Genomic DNA, 20,536 nt, shown 5'->3' on the forward strand with positions numbered 1-20,536 from the left:
GGTTGCTAAAACGCTGTACCTTTTCACCAGCAATATCAGGCACGGTCGAAAAGGAAATTCGACCATTCAGGGCTGGACATCAACATTTCCTGATTCACACACGTGGCATCTGAAATGTTCCGGTCGTTCTGAAGCTCCAGATGTATGATGTTAAAATTGCATGCAGTGCAAGGTTTTGAAAGAAGCTGATATTACGCTATGGGGCCTTAGAAAATTGTCATTCCATATCTCGCTGGAACGTTCGAGTTTCTTCTTGACCCCATCATGTTTATAAGCTATTTCACCACGGGAACTGCGTTTAACTTTGGGCGTAGCTCATGTTTTTGATGTCCATTTCGGGCTTTTGTGCATTCTCCTTGGGTTGATGATGAGAGACGATTGCGATCTTCTGATGGAAGGAATGGGAAAAAAATGCCTTTTATAGCCTATTTCGCTGCTCTAGCCCTTCTTAGATCCTTCGTAAATATTTTTTCAAGTGCAGCAATTTTAATTGATGCCGAAAATCATAATTTTGGTTGGATCTCGTTGCAAGAATGTAGCGGAACTTGTTCTTTTCTACTGTTCTACAAGAAGAATCAATGGATATCTTCCATCCGTCCCAACTCCCAAAGCACACTTCGGGGAGGCACGTGTGCATGTTGTAGTCGGTGGGTTCAATCTGCTGTCAGAACGAGAGAGTCGTGAACGCGACAAGACAACACAGCCTGTTGGGCGCTGGCACCTCACCTCAGTTGTCGTAATTTGGACTCGGTCCGCTGATTGGTGCTGACAGCGGGTGATTATTCAACTGGAGCAGTAGAAAGGGAGAGGAGTTGGGTAGAATCTGAACTCATTTAGAAGCCATTAACTGATTTAATTCTCGAGCTGGTTTCTCCATCGATCTCTCTGATAATATTCACATGTCAAGAGGTGCCTTCCATGCTTTTACGCTTTTTATTTGATCTAGTCCTAAACTTCTTGATTGATGAGCAGAGGTAACCAGATAGACCTCTCAATGTTCAGCATTCTTTAAATGCACATAGATTGGAATGCTGATATGCAGGCCCCATTGATTCCTCATGAAGTTGACAGCTCACCAAAACGTAGAAAAATGCTTAAAATACCGTTGCTATGTCATCTAGGCGGATTCCTTGCGTCATAATTGCGAGCTACCCATCGTTGCTGCCATGGTGCATGCTCACGAAGAGTATAGTGTGAGAGCTCTTCATTTCCCAGATGAGCAAGGCAAAGCTATCATTGCAATGTCTAAGATTTGGCTACGACAGCCTAAAATTTCTAATTTTACTGATGCCCAAATGTGGGGTCAATAATGTGGCTAAGACAAAGCTTGGCTTGTAAATGCATTTTGCATGGATGCATGCGATGCATGCAAATGTTGGGTTATTTATTTGCCATATTTCTTTCAAACCTTCTTTCTATTAAACTCATCCAAATTTCATAAAAATAAAAGTTTGTTTCTAAACCTGCATTTTGCTCATGCTTACATGCCAGATTTTATATATAAAGCATACATCCATCTTATAAGAGAAGCAACTCAACGTAGCCGGAGTAGTTTAATCCTAAACAACCTACTAAATATTAATTCAAAATAGAAATTAGAGAGCTTGTTTAATCCTAATATATATATTATTAGAGAGAGAAAAAAAAAATGACCGGAAGACTCACCAATATTTTGATTATCTACATTCAAATATCTGAAGAAAAAAAAATCTAATTATTTTTTATGAAAATATCTTAAAATAAATCCTAATTTATAAAATATTTCTCCTTTTAAATTGAGTAATAGTTGATGGACCATTTTATGAGACGAGGCCGTAAAAGGTGGTTCGTTGGCGTGCGTTAATATAGTATTAATTAAGTTCTATGACAGAGTCGTGATGCGGTCATCCTCGTGTCGGTCCTCACCTCGGAGCTATTCTCCCAAACCTCTCCGCTCCCGTCCCCTACCTCCATCCCAAGCAATCCAACCGTCTCATTCCCAGGTAAAAAATGAGAGAAGCCGAACCCTAATTCTCCTTCTCATGTCTATAATCTATTATAGATCCAAATCCCTCTTCCCTTCCATGAAGAGTTTTGAAAGGTTATCCACGTCCTTTTCTGGAAAGCCACATGTGCATTTTAATATTGGTAATCTGACCTCACCTCTTTTTGTTGTTTAAAATATCGTTTTTTAACCCGGAAATGCACGGTTTTGTGTTAATTTATAGTTAGATTCGCTGTCCTGATGGCATTTCCACGGGGCATCGAGAAATTTGGTGGTTTGGTGTTTAAATCCTTTCCAGTTACTCGTTCAATTGCAGATCTCTGAGGTAGTGGAGGTTAGATCTGGCAGCAGTTTCTGGTATGGTTTGGGATTATATTCTTGGGATACATTGTGTTACAATTGTTTCGTTTCTTTTCTTGATTGTTTATCATCGATCTGCTAAGGATTTAGGGGTTTGCATGTTGAATAAAACAAGTTTGGCTAAAATCTCGCGGAAAGATGTGATTTTTGTGCATTATGATTGTTCTGTTTCACTGTTTCGACCTTCATTTTTGAAGCAACTTGATTTGAGGGAGAGAGAACCCTTTTTTTCGTACTTTCTGGTTCGACAGGAGTAACTTTTATGGGTTTTGCCTTTGAAAATAGGAATTTTTTATGAACCTATCTCCGAGTATGATGACGCACATCAGCGGATCTAAAAGTTCGGCCACCATTTCATACTTATTATTTGCAAACACATTTCAATCCAATGGTAGGGGGAAATCCATTTCTGACATTATGATTCTTCAAGTCTATTGAGGGCATGTTTCGATATTCCTGTTGGAATCCCACTGGATTCATGAGATGAGTTTACTAAATTGGGGGGGAGAGAGAGGGCGGAGGGAAGGGCGAGGGATCAGCGGAGGGAGAGACGTATTTTTTTTTATCTCCATGGAAATGGGCTGACGGGGGTCCAGTTGTTCTGGACTGAGCTGGGCCCAATATAGTATAGCGGGAAATCCCATTCTCATTCCCACAATTCCAACAAGATTATCTAAACAGTCCCTTAGCATGTCTCCTTCCTGATGTGTGTGTGTGTATAGGAAATGGTTTGCCTATATTTCTTTTAAATTGGATAATTGAAAAATGATAAGCCTATATTATAACCCTGATTTGAAGGGAGGGTTAGCCCATAGAATGTGCAAACCAGGAACAAGAAGAAAAGGATGAAGCTGTAGAATCCTAAGGAATAAGGTGTGATGGGGTTTAGATGGATTGAGAAAACATCAAGTATTAATTCATTGAAGGTGCATTGCTGAAACTTGAGATTGTATAAATGGAGTAGGAGAGAAGTTTTTAAAAATCTTGAAGTAAGCAATGTGCACATGAAAAGCTAATTCAAGGAATGTCAGAGTTGAAGAAGAGGTGATGCTTCAAGAAATGGGGTAAAAGATTTCAAAAGATCTGAAGTACTGATTAGGTTAACTATATAATTTGTGCTATGCTAAATGATAAACTAAACCACAAAGGGTGAGATAAAAATCTTGAATAAGATTATGGGAAGGAAAAAACAAGATATATAGATCAAATGGGTAGAATAAGAATGAGAACAATGTCATTTTGTTGAAATATTGGTAAGGTAGAGAAATCCTGTAAAAAGAGAAACCATAAGAACTTTCTTAGAAAAAGAATTCAATTGGAGGAATATACTTTAACTATTGCGATTCTGGAGATGCTTTAGTATTATCGTTTGATTTTTTATGGCCTTTTTGTTGGTCTGTGCATAACTTTATCAATATGATATACTGGTTGATTATTAAGTCAAGTCATGACACAGCCAAGTTATCCATATCACCATGTTGCACACGTAAGACCCAAAACAGGGATAGTTCAGTCCATGATTTGAATTAATGATTTGCTAGCTTGATTTTTTAATGATGAGGTGATTGTCGATGGGAAGTTGTCATAGTTTATCATGTTTAGGAATCAAACCCATGGTCATTAAGATTTAATTTTTCTCTTTCAATGTAAAAAATTAGACTTGTATGTATTAAAAATGGAATTAAAATTATGCATTTGAAGATCTTTGAGAAAATCAATGATATTAACTTTTAAAATCTTGGTTTGTCTACCGTCTTTCTATTCTTGAAATAAATTATATTGAATGCTTCTTTCATTTTTCTTTTGTGCTTCAGCATTGCCTTTTTTTGGAATTATCAAGGGAAAAGCCTAATAGAAATTCAGCACAATGGTCTCAGAAAGGGATTTGTTTAAGGTTTCAGGGCCTCTACATCTAACCTCTGTGAACTGGTAAGGCTATATTCTGTAAGTTAAGGTCTTTTCCTACTTTTAACATTATCCAAGCATCTTAAAATTTTTTATTGGGAACGTACCAAAAAAAATATTGGGAAAATGAAAGAAGCATACAGAGCTTAAGAAACAATAAAGAGGTTTGTTAACTGATAGAAATTCTAAATATATATTGCACTAGCTATAAAAATATTAATAGATTTTACTTTTAGCATGAGTTAGCAACTATCTATATCCTTGCATGTTTAATGGGCATACTGTTACAGAATAATGTAAGCCTGCGATATTTTGTCTTTGTCTTCAAAAATTGTTCCAAAGATCTGATAGTATTGTCACTGGTGACTGATTATGCTGTTATATTTTTTGACTGATTTCCATATGTACTTTCTGCTGCCTATTATATTTAACCAGATTACAAGTTCTGACTGGTTTTGGTATGGTCAGCTTGTGTGGCATTGCAGCAGCATAGTTTGATGATTGTATTCTAAGTAACATGCCTTCTCCAATCTAAATATGTATTCTTCCTTACAGATGTAGTTTTGATATACTGTAGCTTGTAAATGCTCATAGAACCAGCTCTCAATACCCTGTAAACCCTCTCTGAATTAGTGCTGAATTTCTGGTCAAGGAATCTTTGGATAAGAGAGGGAACTACCATGTGACCGGGAAATCCTGTTGGCAGGGATGGGGCCTAAAAGGCCACTAGGCTAATCCATAATAGGGTTATCTTGAAACTTCTCAGGGATCCTTCCTGAAAAGAGAACTTCTCAGGGATCCAGCAAATCCTATTTGAAACTAATAAGATTTTCCCTTGATTTGATTTACTCGGCTTGCAAATAATTTGTGGTTGAGGTATGTTGTTATTAAATTATGCCTGTTTCTTCTCCAGTGAGATGCCTCATGCCTTCTTGCCATCTGGATTTCACTTTAGCTTCAAAACACCATGGCTTAGATTTGGGTGGATTGAAATTTATTATTTATGTCATTTTGCATACAACAGGAACTGCCCACATCACCAGAGATCTATTGCTGCTACTCTGGTTCAGGGTGCATATGTCCTAGAGCGTGACCGTCAGCAAAACCGCCATGGTCCGGAAGCCTGTGCACCAGCCTGGTGGGAGAATTTTCATTTCGAACTTATCCGTAAACTTGTTGATGTTGATGACTTTTCCATCTTTGGTGCCATCTATGAATTCAAATCCCCTTCCTCCATCCAAAACTCATCAAACGGCAATGCCCCAAAATTTGTCATTGCTTTCCGAGGTACCATCACCAAGCAAGAATCTCTTTCTCAGGATCTTAAACTGGATTTCCTCTTCTTAAAGAATGGCCTTGATCGGACTCCCCGCTTTGAAATTGCGATGCAAGCTGTTCGGAACCTGGTTTCAGCTGGAGGTCAGAATGTATGGTTAGCTGGTCATTCTTTGGGGTCAGCAATTGCAACACTTGCTGGAAAAAATATGGCTAAGACAGGTATCAATCTTAGAACCTTTCTCTTTAATCCACCATTCGTCTCTGCCCCACTTGAGAGGATCAAAGATAAGAAGGTGAAGCAGGGAATCAGGATTGCCAGCAGCTTTATCACAGCTGGACTTGCAGTGGCTGTAAGAGGTCATAATAATAGGTCTGAAGGTTCCTTTGCCATGCTAGCATCATGGGTTCCAAATCTTTTTGTTAACCCAGCGGATCATATCTGCTCAGAATATATTGGATACTTTGAACACCGGAAAAAGATGGAGGAGATTGGAGCAGGACATATAGAGAAGCTGGCAACACAAAACTCTGTTAAAGATCTTTTCTTGAGTGCACTTGGAAAGGAGTCTGAGCCATTGCACCTTCTTCCATCAGCAAGATTGACAGTAAATTTGAGCCCTTCATCAGACTTCAAGCAGGCGCATGGTATCCATCAGTGGTGGAGACCAGATCTAAATTTGCAATGCAAGGAATACATTTACAACTGAAATGAAGGACAACAATTTTTACAGTTTATATGAAACACAGTAATTTCTTGTTCTTTAGTGTAGGCAGTAGTATGGCAACATTAAATGCGTGCAACTTCATAGGTTATCAATATATTGTGAAGTTTCTGTTGTCAGATAAGCTGTATGTTTCATCACTTTCAAAGCACACCAATTAGTGGAGTTTGATTAGATGATCAGGGCACATACTTCGTGGCCCTTCTGATGGCTTCTGCTGATGAAGGGGGGAAATTTCTATGCATTCAAGCATGAGACCTTTTCAAGCAGTGGGGGGTCTGCAATTATGCAAATCCGTAAACTCAGAACTTTACACATGGAAGCGGAAATCTAATATATATACATATATATTCTCGCTTTTATCATGACCTTGTTTATAATTTTTTTGTTAATCTAACTTTTCATGTTTTGCAAATAAACTAGTTCCTTTATTTCTCACCTTATCTCTATTACAATGAGGTTTTGGGAAGTTGTTCCTTGATTTTCTAGTGTTGTCTTGCTGTTCAGATCAATTCAATCTGCATTACTTTCTTTTGGAGTAGGTCAGCAATTTTATGGAAATTACTTAATTGTTCATATTACTAATTTTTTCTTCATTTATTCTGTTTTATTTTGCTGAAGTTCGCAAATTATTGTTTTTGAAAGTACCTGTGAATTATCAGAAGGATGATGTTATCTGGAGCTTCTCCGTTCACACACTTTTCTTTCTGCTCATTTATTTAGCACAACTTGCGATTCAAAATGAAAAAAAAAAAAATGCTATAGTAGCTTCATCTATCTAAATTCGTATCATTGGTATAAAAATCCACCAGCGAGGTCGCCGAAAGTATACCCCATCTTACGGATCCTAAAACACGTAAATAAATTAAAAACCATGTAACTCTTAGGAACTAGGACTAGATGAAGAGAAAAAAATAAAAACCAAAAAAAAAAAGATGAGTGAGAAGGAGGGCATCGGTGGTCACCATCCTTTTCTCTCTTCACCACCACCACTACTAAATGCCTTCGATCTTTTATCTCTTCGCTACCCTATGTCCTGATTACTCCACCACCTCCCCTTCTATCACCACCACCATTGTCTCCACAATCCAAATCTAAGTAAAATTTAATATCCTTTCCTTCTAATTCACCACCTCATCCTCTTGGAGCAGTGATCAAGGCAAGATCTGGTTTAGATTGTTCCATACAATTTGACCCGTCTCAGATCTCTCCCACCAAAGAAGATATCAAGACATCTCCCTCCTCTTTGCATTGACGTGCAAGGCAATGGTTGCATTGATGCTTAGGTTCGTCAAATGAAGGAGATCTTAGCCTAGGCATCCCGATCACCAACAGATAAGGCTGCTTCATTGTAATATGGATGCCATGGGTTTCAATTTTACCAACGGATTTTTGTCCCATAATGTTGGTCTTTTTAGGAGGGTGCACCTTAACGTAACGGTAAAGTTGCTTTATTGTAACATAGATATCATGAGTTTATAATATTAAAATAGCCTCTCTACATATGGGATAAAATTACGTACAGTTGACTCTTCTCAAACCTGCAGTAGTAGTCTCATGCACCGAGATGCCTCTTTTTATCTTTAGTTTTTCTGAATTTTTCTGCACTTTTCTCTCATCAGAGATATAATTAAAAATACTTTATTTTATAATTATTAAATATTATTATCAGTTATGTATACAAGAATGTATTTCAACTATAACAATGAGATGAAATCATATAACAATATATATTAACTCAATGTGTATGTGTGAAAGCATTGCGAGATGTTAGCTTCCAAGTAGGTCTCTTAAATGAGCTGTTTGTGTGGTTGAAGTTAAATGAATTGGCATTAGTTTAGCTCGCTTAACAAACAAGCCAAGCTTGAGCTTGGCTTGTTTACACCCCCCTACTCGTCAGTTAGGTGCTCCAGTATGTTATCTTGGTATATCATACTGGAACATGCATACAAGAGCCTCTAGACAAGGATATTGAATTATGTGGCTTGAAGAAAATTGTTGGCAGACATGAAGCATATTGAACACTGAAACCTAGGTTATCCCAGAATTTATCCATGAATAAACTTGCATACAGGTGTCTCAATCTATAACGAACAAAAGTTGGGTCTTCTAGGACAAAATATTAATAGAACTAGATAGTGCAAATACGTGCAAGATCTATAATGCTTATTCTCAGATGAGTTCGACTTGCAGATCTTATCTTAAAAAAAACTACCCAAAAGGTATTATTTGGATTTCTTGATCCTGTGTAGAATTTCAAGATCTACTCGGTGAATAAGCAATGTGGGACTAAACACACGCTCGCACGGATTCTCAAAGTGGAACTAACCCATAACCTATATAGACTAGGGGATATTGTAGTACAGGTATATTTGAGTTTACCATGAGCTGATTATGGTGTTTGTGATCCGATTTAAATGAATTTAGATCCTTAGTATGGCGAGGATGCTAGGGCTTAAACGAGATGAGTATGTGACGATCTATATATGTATGGGTTTAGTCTTTATCGGTTACTCACCGGATAGATCTTGAGTACTTATATAGGATCAAAAAAACTCAAATAATATTTTTTAGATAGCTTTTTTAGATGGGATTGTGGGCTCTGACCTGAGAATTGTTGGTGACTACAAGAAGCCAAGCTTGCAGTCTTCCAAGGGTGATAACAAAAGGAAGCCAAACAGGCCGATTCCTTAGTATGAAAAGAAGCCAATGATTACATACATGAAGCGTTGAAATCCCCTCCGAACTTGCTCTGGACAAGCTTAGTCCCCTGGACCCGAAATCAGTCAGAGGTTAAAAAGCTCTATTTTTGCACAATGGTCCCTTGAAAGGAGCAGCATTCTGCTGCTTCTCTGACATGGAGGGGAAAAAAAAGGTGATCAGCGAGGTAGCTGAGACCCATTTCGATTTCCGTGTCTTTCTTGATTAGCAGCATCTGAGGCAAATTCCAATACAATCTGAGTGAAACCAGGGACTGAGGATTGATATAACAGACAACAGCTTCAAGAGATTCATTGATCCGCAGCAACTGAAGAAGGATAAAAATGATCACTTGACTGCAGCATGAAGCTTCAGTTGCAATCCTTGCAACTGAAATTTTAATTGCTTGACGGCCGAAATGGGATGTTCTTTATTTTTAACCAGATTTGCGCAAAGTGTGGGAGAAGCTTTTGATCACAAAGAGATGACCAATCGTTGAAAAGTTGCAGGCCTATCGAGGCAACAGTTGCAAGCATATTTTCTTCAAAAATATGCTTGCATTTCTCTCTTGCCAACAAACCCATGCCATAGCTGCAAGTAACGTGGGCACCAGAGGCTGAATAGATTTTGGAAAGTTTCTGCCTCTCTAGAGGCATGGGAATTCAAAACTAGATTGAGGATGGAGCACACCAAGGGAGGTGCAAATAGCTTTCCATATGGAAGAGAAGAAGCAGGGATTTGAGAAAAAGGTGATCTATGAGCAGCCACCAATATTTTCTAGAACACTTAATCTTCAATGGCATGCTGAGTTTCCATAAAGAGCTTGCGAAACTGCATTTAATTCCTTTAGTACTTCAAAACTGGTAGAGAGATGCTGTTGAGAAGGATCCATTACTGTTTAACTTCCACACCAGCCGGTCCTCTTCATGGTTTAAAGTGACCAGAGCTAAAAGAGATGATAATCGATTGAGATACAATTGAGTCTCCGTAGAGTGATGAACTGGCAATCCAATTTTCCATGTTCTAGTCCTTTCATTGAAGAAATCCGCAACTGCTCCATTTTTCCTTCGACTAATCTTGTATAACTAAGGGAAAATGGCCTGAAGTGGAACATCCCAAATCCAATTATCCTTCCAGAAAAGAGTTCTTTTGAGTGAGTTCGAATTATGCAAGACCAAACTCATATTTCACGGACTACACAATTGAAAAGTACACAGTGCATGAAGTTGAAATAGACATTGATAATTCTTATGATACTGTAGGTACTAGCATATAATCTACAAGTATTTATTTGCAGCTCAAGTAACTGAATTGTCATGTTTGATCTGCGATAAACCATATGGCCGCTGGAAACGTCTTGCATATCACTGCAGCATGAGGGTTGAGATTGGTTATCGTCATCATCTTTTGGAGAAGCAGCATCGATCGTCCCACCCCAGTGCACAAGCATCACTTTCAAGGTGTGGATAGAGCAAGGGGACATCATCAATTTTGGAGTGAACAAATATGATGGCAGTGCACATCTTTATTAGATTGACATGTCTTCGTCATTGACTTCAGATTTCATCACAAAGCTGGGAAATGCCATGGTTATGTCCCTGTGAACCGACCGTATACAAACCAGTGAAGATGAGATGGAATTCACTTTCAATTTTAGCAATAATAAGCAATCCAGAATGCACTTATAATGATAATAAACTTGTATAACAGGACCACAGATCTCCTCCTGCACAACTAACTCATTCTCTCTTTTCTTATATTAACAAATTCATTCTCTACCTTGAGAAGGAGTGAATTAAGCAAATGCGTGGATCAGAAAATGAGACTACCATGCAGGACTGCATGTGGATGCAAAAGGTCTATATATGCTGAAAATTTTTATTACAATAGAGCGAAAAAAAGTAACCCAACATCCAGGGTATGCATTAATAGAAGATGAAAAAGGTCTATACATCCTGATAAGATTTTCACAGTATATCAGCCAGAACAGAATATTTGGGGAATTAATGAAAGGTGCAGGCAAAAAAAATTGTAAAAGCAACAGAAAAATGTTAGAACAACAAAAACTGAAGGTTTAAGTCCAGGAAAGTGGCATTGGAGGGTTGTAAAAAGAACTGTGATTGATGCAGATGAGTAGCATGACCTCAGAAACAAGGGCAGGTGAAGCAGAAAATGCAAATTTGAGAAAAGAAATAGTGGAATCATAACTTTTGACATCTCAAAAGACAGCTGTGGTAGCATGTCTCAGTTCTGCTGGCCAAAGCCAGTATATTACTAATACGATTTATGCTGCAAAAGTGAGGCAAACTACAGTCTGCTTGTCCATCAAACTTGCAACAAAGAAGCTCAGCGAGGATAATAGAAGCTTTCATAACATATAAGAAAGAAAATAAAGCCACCATGCAAATTGGAATGAAAATAGGTCAATAGGTAGTAAACTTGTAGATTTCACTAGGTATGATCCACAATACAAAAAAAAAAAAGTTATAAAACTTAAAATGAAACGAGAGCTAGGAGAGGTCAAGATATTTTTAAATAGATCATTCTGGACCTCATGGTTTTCTGAAGCAGATAGTCTTTGCCACAGTAAATCAAGTTATTGTTATAACGGTTCCTTCTAATCGTCAAACATTACATGTAAAATTTCTGTGGGAACTTAGGTTAATTCTCTAGTTTGGCTCAACAAGATAATTTTGTTGATGATGTAGCCAGATTCCCATTACATCCAACAGTTACAGATAGGCAGTGGATGAATGAAGTTTTCAAGCGAATTTGTAAAACTATCATGACATACCCCTGTAATCTTGGAAATATAATGCTCAGGCAAGGCAAAAGCATGCAAGAATTATAACAGAGAAAATAATCCAACATATAAAATTTAAGCCATGATCTGTCACACATAAAACCATAGGATACCAGTGTATCTTGCGTATGATAAGGATTAAAGATCTAGAACGTGTTGCAATAAAAATATTAGATTTGCACAGATATTACAAGATATTAAAGGTTTTACATTATCTGAAAAATTAAATTAAAAACTAATTCATGTGACGGAAGTCAAGCATCAGTAGCTGCAAAGATAAATGTCATACCTATACATATTCAAGAATACCAACAATTCTAGGGAATTAATATTGAAATGTAGATCCATAGACTGCTCTCCATGACCATTTTCAGTTCTTATAGCCACATAGCACTAATAATTATCATATATCGCATATCAGGAGACAAAAAGCTCGCAGACAAAATTACATCACATATGAACTTGCCAAGATAATAAATTAAGCAACATAATATCTGAAATTATTAGTTATAAGGGACAGGTAAGACCACGCAATATGGAACTTCTGTCTAAGGCTCACTTTAAGTATGGAAGAGTCATGTTCCGCAACAAGGACGGATTTTTCTTAACAAAGTCCTTCCATTCATCAAGGTCTATTCTTCCATCACCTTTTGAATCTGCCTCATCAAATGTCTGTGGAGGTAAAGCAACACGAAAATTAGATACTCTATCAAAAGCTACAACTGCATGTGGTGTAGTCCAATTAACATACGGGATATATGAAATGAAAAAGAATCTGTTTCACCTTATCAACAATTTGTTCAACAACTTCATCTGAAAGACACAAATCTGATTCATTCAAAAGAGCCACCACCATCTCCTTCAACTATTGAAAACATTAAAAAATGGCAACAGAACTCTCTTTAGATGACAACAAATGCATGATAACATTTGAAATGAATTCTTTATATAACTTACAAGAATTTTCTGGAGTATAATGAGCCTAGATTGGTAAGTATGCAATATAGACATGAAGTTTAAAAGAACATTAGTTCAGTCAATGGAAGTTTACTGAATTATGTCAGCAAATTTGATATGCAGCAAGCTTTATCATAGTTATATTGACATGGGTGGTACATAAAAGATGATAAATCTGCAAATTCCAGAATTTTTGGCAATCAGTTTTCAACCTAACTAATACTTCATGAATCAGTAGAAACTTTCTTGCCAACATAACTATGAGTAGGAGACAGACCTACCATGATACCATAGATATTGATTTGCTGGATCCCTCACCTTTGATGATCCACTTAGATATTAAACTAACCATCCCCACAGTCTATTAAACTAAAGGATATAAACGACATCTTTCCTTCCAAATCCAAGATATGGCTTATTGAAAGGCTTAATGAATATAGTAAATTCATATACCAATTATCCCTTTTGCCATTTTCCTCTTGTGCCCCTCCACCTATTCTCTATTTCTATTTTTTTATTCTCTCTCTTTATTTCTTTTTTGCTTTTCTAGCATAATATCAAGCAAAAACCATAGAATTGGCCTTCTACTATTTGTTATGTCTTTTGTACTGTCCAGGCCTATCTCTCATATTAAAAAAAAAAAGAAAAATTAAATAGAGAAGGGAAAAAAAAGCACCCTCATCTCATCATTACAAGAATGAGTTCTAATAAAGGAAAAAATAATCAAAGATCCTAAAGCGTGAAACTGATAACCAGTGCTCTAATGTAATAATATACAGTTTTAGCATCCATTTAAGTGCTCACATATGCAGGTGCGGCGACCATATCACATTGGACCAATGCAGTCCTCATGTAGCCAGGCTCCATGGAGCTGCCAAGCACCTGCATAGCACACCCTCCCCTGCCCCCCACATAAACAAAAAAAAAAAACTGCATATGCAGCACAGACACATGAAGATTGTGATGATGAATTATTGTCTAATAAGTCACTTTTCGAAAAAGCTGACTTTTGAGGGTGTATTTACAGAATAGTAGTCTAAACACTATGTGCATTGATTACTTGGTAGATGTTTAAACTTAGATATCTGCAATGCATCTTTATAGTTCCTAAGTACTTCATGTTTTTGAAAAATAGTAGCGTAGTGTTATGTATTTTTGAAAAAATAGTAGCCTAGACAGTATGTATTTTGTTCATCATCTTATAATTGGTAAAGTTGTTTGTTGCATTAGCTTATTTTGAATTTAGGCTTTCTTTTATTTTTGGATCTCAAACAAGTGGATGTGAATAACTGCACTTTCCTTTATTTTCGAATATCTTTTTACCTATTTTTAATTTCCACTTATCTTATTTATTTTGATAGATTTCATTTATTTGTTAAATATCTTTGTAACACCAACAACATATCCATCCACATAGACCTCCAGCATGCTATAATCAATTTTTATTATCTTGCTAATAAGTTAAATTGCATTAACTCCATTGTGCAAAGGTACCTATAATGATGACAGTCCTGTCAAACAAAATCAATGAGGCTCCATTTCAGTAGCTTTACTAAAAGAAGGCCACTGATTTAAAAGTAACTTTCCTAAAGTTACAGCTGGAGTGGGCCTTGTAGCTATTACACCTGGAAGTATTTCGTTGCTTCCCAGCACTAAAATTTGAGCCATTTTGTTGCTAAAAGAATTTGCCATCTCTTGAGCCTAATGAAAGTCCTCCATCCCCAGGTTGCATGTCAGTACTCAGTTTTGATGACAGAATGAATTACTTATGACATGTTCAAAGGTGTCAACAACAAAACATGGTTGCAGAATTCATGGCGATTTATGTCTTGACGAATGATATTACATTGTAAAGCAGTCAGATTAATTCCAAATAATGAGAATCTAAAGCTAATAATGACTTTTGTTACTTAATCACAATGAATTCCACAGAGGACAATTTACAAGTTGTTGTTTGAGCAGCCAAGGAAATTTGGGAAAAGCTTATAAGACTCTTTAACTCATTAAGAGAAAAGGCTAGATATAGTAGCTGTTTTAGCAGTACAATGTCTCATGAAATCTTGACAACTATCTTAGATATATTTCCGAACTTCTTAAAGTGCCTAAGGTTTCCTCCTTTTTAGACATACCACAATTAAATTCTTCTATTATTTTGTCGTGAATGTTTGACAATTATCAACTGAGATTATAACGCCAACAACAAAGAAAAGATATATTGTACCACTGATGGCAAGAGATACTGTGTACAGGTTATGGAATACAAACTAATTTGGAGGGTTCGAACCATAGTCCATAATGCCCCTTGGACATGACAACACTTAATAGATTTTTAAAGATGAGGGAGCATCGGATCCAGTAACATTCGGGAGCTAAAATGATTTTATTATCAGCACTGCTACTGACCAGGCTAAGATAATTATTGTAACCACTTTCTCAATACTGAAAATCCACAATTACCAAAACGTATGCCACAAAAACTAAACCATAAAACAAAAAATAGAAACAAATGAATAAAATAAGTAAGTACAATTACCTCATAACGTTCAATGTATCCTGTCTGCCTCAAGTCATACAATCTATATGCAACTGCCACAAACACACCCCGAATTTGTGAGTTAAAATCAACCACAGTCATTTTAAAACATCAAGTTAATGAGAAACTAGCTGAAACCAAAGCTAACACATTCTGAACTCTTGTTTGAGAACTACCAATCAAAAAGATGAACACTTGAATGATAAAATTTACTGCTAGAATCCAAGGCATTACATAGTTCCATTAACATCAAAGTCTATAAATTATATTGGCTAAGAAAAAGAACTGTAGATTAATATATCTTAGTTATAATGGTGGAGATCATACATGCAATTTTATCTTCTTGTGGAGCATCAGGGTGAAAAATGCTAAGTGATCTAACAAATTCTCCAAATTCAATAACCCCGTTGCGTTTGACATCAAACAAGTCAAATACCTGCAGAAATTGCCAAGATAATATGAGAAATATATGGTACTCTTTATAGGGTGCCATGAACAAAACTTTCCATCACCCATTCCAGAAATCAATACTCTAGCACACACTGACACTAAAGGACATGAGTGTTAAAAATTTCTTCCCTCTCTTACAGCTCCAAATAGGTACAATTGTGGAAATTATCCAAGATACAACTAAAGATTGATCACTTTCTTTCCATCCAAACAGACATCCACTACACAAGATGAAATTTTGCTTCGTAACCCTCACTTCACTTTTTTCATAATGGAACTAAGCATCTTTCGTTCAAGCCTAGTAGCTCCTTCGATCCAACATGAAATGAAACAACTACAGTTTTTGACTTCCCATTTTATGTGAGCTACTGTGGGCTACTGTGGTCGGTGGGCGCCTGTCTTCGTGGCCCACTATTCTGGAGTACACTGGTTAGGCCTCTTACAGGGAAGGAGGCTACTACTTTGATGGGCCACCTGCGATATTCTGTTTTTCTCTCCACTTGATCGTTTCACCCCTTAATAGATGAAGAAGACTTAATAGGAGAGAGGGAGCTGACCCTGTCTGCAAAGAGATTTTGCTTCTTGCTGTTCCTGAACAGTGCAAGCTGGAATTCTTCCTGCTTAAAGAAATGATTTAGGCACTCATACTAGGAGTTCTAAAACCAGAACCATCAATGGAGTTGCAAATACACAATTCCAGAGTGCCAAACAAAGAGGATACCTTGTGTATTAGGCCATCTTTGATTATCAAAAAACTCAACTTTTTAAATAGCTCATACAATGCTTCTACTTCACTCACGGTAACTGCCATGAATACAAAGTATAATTTTCGTTAGATATGGACATTGAGGGGAACTGCATTTTAGTATCAACAATATAATGGAAAGAAATGCATCTAGCATCCACTTAGGCGAAACCTCCTCTGCTAGTCATGCCCTGGACAAGCAGATACTGGCTTAGCTTATTACATATTTGAAAAACATTAGGATGCCTGAGATAAATGAGCTCTATACTTAAAGTTTAATCCACCGACAAGGAAAAAAGCCAACACTTGTTGATTCACAAATACATCCCTGCCTCATATCCTAAAGACAGTAGTTGGATATTGGAATGCCATGAAAATCACCATGTAAATATATTTGACCCTCCCACATGAGGTTTTGAAAGCAAATTAAAAAAGGCAAAGAGGTCATATACTCACAAAATGTCCCATTATCAGGAATATACTCACAAGCTGTCTCAGAAGCAAGGACTTTGGGATCTTCATATCCAGGTGTGTGTTTGGCATGCTTTGTCGAAACGCAGCCCATCAAACAAGCAAATATAATCGAATATCAGCTGAGAGGAGAGATGGATGCCTTTAGTGCGAAGGTCCGGGGTCAAGTAAGAACCTACCAATCAACAGAGAAAAAGAATTTGTAGTTGCATATAGCATGGAAACATCAAGGGGGAAAAATGTGCAGCATTGAAATGGATGTGTGAATGAAAATTTCATCATAACTAAAATCAAGAACCTGAGCTACAAAAATCATAATTTTAAGAGATGACTCAGGGAAGAAAAAAGAAGAAAATTTACGATTTTATACATGACGAGTGAATTTAAGCATGGATTCCAACTCTAGTACTCCATATCCAAGAACCCGGCATGTAGAACAAATCAGAGTCTAAAGGCGAATAAGAAAATCTTGAAGCTATCCCAAAATCTTCAAGCTAGGAATTCATGTGCGCTAATTGGGTTCCTAGCAAAATCCCGTAGAAAAACAAATGACTCTTCAAATAAACCAGGAAAAATCGAATTTCAACATCATTTCCAATAATCTTCCTTCCTTTCTCCCGATCGTCGAGAAGAGGGAAAAACAGAGAAAAAACACATAGAAGAAAAGAACGTAAAAGATCCCACGAATTTAAGCCCAATCTGATAGATAAATCCTATAATCCAAAACGAGACTTCAAAAATCTCGGCTTTTCCGAATGCAGTACGAGAACTCGATCAAATAACGAGACCATTTCGATCAAGAAATCGAAAACAGAGCGTGTGTGAGAGAGAGAAGAAAGATGAGCGACGAACAATCAATCGTATACGAAGCCCTCTGCGACTCAATCGCTAGAGTATTGTAATCGCCGAGCTCTCCGTTTCTCCGGCCTTGGCGAGCGACCGTTCGCTTCCCTCCTCTCCTTCCCACATTCCGGCCATTTTATGGTTAAGGTTAAAAAAATCCTGCGAGCTGGGCCAAAGTCAAAACCTCGCGACGGCTTCTCTCTCTTTTTTTCGTTTTTATGTAGATTTTTTTTATTTTTTATTTTGATTGGGTTCAACTTAGTTTAGCCTCCAACCATCCCATGCACCTATTTTTAGTAAATTGAGTGCAACCATTTATTTTATGTCATGTCTTTATCTATGAAAACACGATACATACATCAGCCCAAAGTGAGAGCGTAATTAATTTATTAGATGTATTAAATTATGCCATTTTTCTACTCGTGTCTGCTCCGTACATGAGTTCTCTTTTTTTTTTTTTTTTTTTTTTTTTTGATGAAACAAAAGGAGGTAGGGGGAGGAGGGACAAGCCCACCCCCGCGTAGCAGCCCCAAACGGGCCCCGGCTCAGTTACCCCACAGGGCTCCGGCACGAACACCACGTGTGAGTACGTCACACCTGGCACCACCAAGGCTACCAGCCGACCAGTAGCACTTCTAGACCCCGCGTCCAGGCTAGGGGCATCCGGTCCCCACAATTAATCGACGCCCGCGCGTTTCGAACCTGGAACCGCTTGGTTAGAAGCAGAGCTCCGTTCCAACTGGGCTACCACCTTGGCGGCTACATGAGTTCTCTCAGTCGGTGGTTGAAGTAGACAAGAAAGCATCTTACGAGAAGAATTCTAAAATTTAACGTCCACTTGATTATATTTTCAAGATTAAGAAGCTATAATGAATAATCTACTTACATCATATATTTTGACGTGTTCCGTATTCTGATCATTAACTTGCTTGCTGGGTAAACTTCCTAATCTTATCCTACAGCTTGAAATGTTTGTATCCTCACCGTTAATTTACTCTTTGACCATATTTGAATACCTTATATCTCGTTAATTTTGTACTAATGTCTTGTATTCAGTTCGGATCTCTTCTCCGTGCAAAACATCAACCATTGGATTGTACCTTGCACAGATTTCAAAGCACTTCAATTATGTTGTTTCATCCACCTGCATAGATCGTAAAACCATCGATCCAACAACCGATGCCGTGAAAAAAAAATAATAATAAGGGCGAATCATTCTTCGAGATGAGAGATATAGCTAAAATCTCTCATATCGAGGCTAATTCTTCTCCACTCTATGCACCATTACAAGGTATGCCGTCCATGTAACCTCAAAAACATTTTTAAAAAGATTAGCGGCCATCTATGAGTCATATAATGCAAATTATAGGAAGGTGGTTTTAATGCGTTACATCAGAAGGAGGGGGAGAGAGAGAAAGAGAGAGTAGGCTTAGCACAGGGAGCTTTTTTATAAATTGGTAAAGATTAATTTCGTGCTAAGTGAAATGGACGCAAAGAATATTGAATACCATCAAGCACGGATGGCAAGCATGAAGCTTCGTAAGCTTTACTCGTAGTGCGCGAGCTCCATAAAGAGCACAGACATCCAAAAAAACTAGGCTACTACAGGACAATTTAATTGAATACTGCCTTGACCTTATAACCATTCTAATCTTGGAGCTAGGCAAATACAAGCCCTGGCTGGTTTACAGATTGCCACGTGTCATTTGAACTATTCTAGACTATTCCGCAATTGCTCTTAGCGCTTTGCTCTCCTCGGTATAGCACCATAAATCGTGGCCATCAACCATTTGCTCGAACCTAAGGGCTTGAAATTTCCTTCAAATGAACTTGCTACGAGCCTGTCCCCCTAAAAAAGAAGCAAAAAAAAGAGAAGAGAAGAAGCTAGAAGTCAAAAGAGCAAACTCATATATGATGGTTGCCACCAACAATGGAAGATGACTCATAATGACTTGCTAACTTTCACTTTAAGGTTGGAACACCAAATCAAGAGTAGCTGGCGCAAATGAAAAGCCACCAGTTAAACTCCAAGGAAGCTTCAGCTCTTTTGACCATCCAATAGTGAAGATTGGACAGCTTTTTTTTTTACTTGATATTATCTTGGAAAATTGTTTCAAATACCAGTTGTGTACGAGAGAAATTGTTTGAACTTGCTAATGCTGAGATAACAAAAGATCAACCATTCCTTACGTATGGAAGCAACTTCTACTAACAATACGGATCTTCGACCTGTCTGATATGAGAAAATGAATTATTCATATGCATAGAACGAATTTTATAACATTATGCTCATAAAATGAAATAAAAAAAGGTACACGAATGCCGATAAGTTACACCCTCCAATTTGAGCATGAGGTATACTTCATCCGTATGCAAGATTAGTGAAACTTCTAATTATATTTCTCACTACATTAGCTATAAAAATATAAAAATTTAAAAACTATGCACAATTTCATTAATGTAACACTTGATTATATGAGATCAATTTTCAATTTTTTATATTATATATATATATATATATATATATATATATATATATATATATGTATGAATTTATGTATGTGTATAAATGCATGAGCTTTCATATGTGCATGATCCTGCTTGTGTACATGCATGTGTAAACTGCTATTTCTATTAATTATTCTTCTCAGACAGGAATGTAAAAGGAGCTGATTTTTCTGTTCTCTAGTCAGAAAGAGACTGATGCTCAAAAGCTTTCTAAGGATTCGGGTAGCTGATTTTCCTGCTCTCAGGTCAAAAGATTGATAGAGATTGATGCTCAGCT

At 37.2% G+C, this 20,536-nt stretch overlaps 2 protein-coding genes across 6 annotated transcripts; one reads left to right on the forward strand and one right to left on the reverse strand.

Moving 5' to 3' along the window:
* Positions 1-1,862: 1,862 nt before the first annotated feature.
* On the forward strand, positions 1,863-6,736 carry LOC103711180 (GDSL esterase/lipase At4g10955-like). 5 transcript variants are annotated; one of them, XM_008797234.4, is made up of 4 exons: positions 1,863-2,127; positions 2,301-2,341; positions 4,159-4,273; positions 5,274-6,736. In XM_008797234.4, the coding sequence occupies exons 3-4, from the start codon at positions 4,212-4,214 to the stop codon at positions 6,232-6,234; spliced, it is 1,023 nt and encodes a 340-aa protein (XP_008795456.2). In that variant the 5' UTR covers positions 1,863-2,127; positions 2,301-2,341; positions 4,159-4,211; the 3' UTR covers positions 6,235-6,736. The 5 variants fall into 5 exon arrangements, with proteins under 5 accessions (XP_008795456.2, XP_017699301.2, XP_038987577.1 ...); XM_017843812.3 differs by having other exon boundaries at positions 1,863-1,982; positions 2,208-2,341; XM_039131649.1 differs by having other exon boundaries at positions 1,863-1,982; positions 2,212-2,341.
* A 3,357-nt stretch (positions 6,737-10,093) lies between these two features.
* Positions 10,094-17,926, reverse strand: LOC103711181 (calcineurin B-like protein 7). Its single transcript, XM_008797236.4, has 9 exons — positions 17,761-17,926; positions 16,924-17,083; positions 16,414-16,496; positions 16,250-16,309; positions 15,570-15,678; positions 15,243-15,295; positions 12,537-12,617; positions 12,312-12,424; positions 10,094-10,547 (listed from the first exon to the last, which is right to left on the reverse strand). The coding sequence occupies exons 2-9, from the start codon at positions 17,000-17,002 to the stop codon at positions 10,478-10,480; spliced, it is 648 nt and encodes a 215-aa protein (XP_008795458.1). The 5' UTR covers positions 17,003-17,083; positions 17,761-17,926; the 3' UTR covers positions 10,094-10,477.
* Between the last annotated feature and the right edge of the window lie 2,610 nt (positions 17,927-20,536).

This window comes from Phoenix dactylifera, chromosome 11 (genome assembly GCF_009389715.1).
Source record: "Phoenix dactylifera cultivar Barhee BC4 chromosome 11, palm_55x_up_171113_PBpolish2nd_filt_p, whole genome shotgun sequence".
Taxonomy (NCBI): domain Eukaryota; kingdom Viridiplantae; phylum Streptophyta; class Magnoliopsida; order Arecales; family Arecaceae; genus Phoenix; species Phoenix dactylifera.

Excerpts from the sequence above, each read along its gene's own strand:
- LOC103711180 (XM_008797234.4), top strand. The coding sequence starts at position 4,212 with ATGGTCTCAGAAAGGGATTTGTTTAAGGTTTCAGGGCCTCTACATCTA. Across the intron at positions 4,274-5,273 it reads CATCTAACCTCTGTGAACTG|GAACTGCCCACATCACCAGA; the intron begins GTAAGGCTATAT and ends TGCATACAACAG.
- LOC103711181 (XM_008797236.4), bottom strand. The coding sequence starts at position 17,002 with ATGGGCTGCGTTTCGACAAAGCATGCCAAACACACACCTGGATATGAA. Across the intron at positions 12,425-12,536 it reads TTGAACAAATTGTTGATAAG|ACATTTGATGAGGCAGATTC; the intron begins GTGAAACAGATT and ends TTACCTCCACAG. Across the intron at positions 10,548-12,311 it reads ATGACTCTTCCATACTTAAA|GGACATAACCATGGCATTTC; the intron begins GTGAGCCTTAGA and ends GTCGGTTCACAG.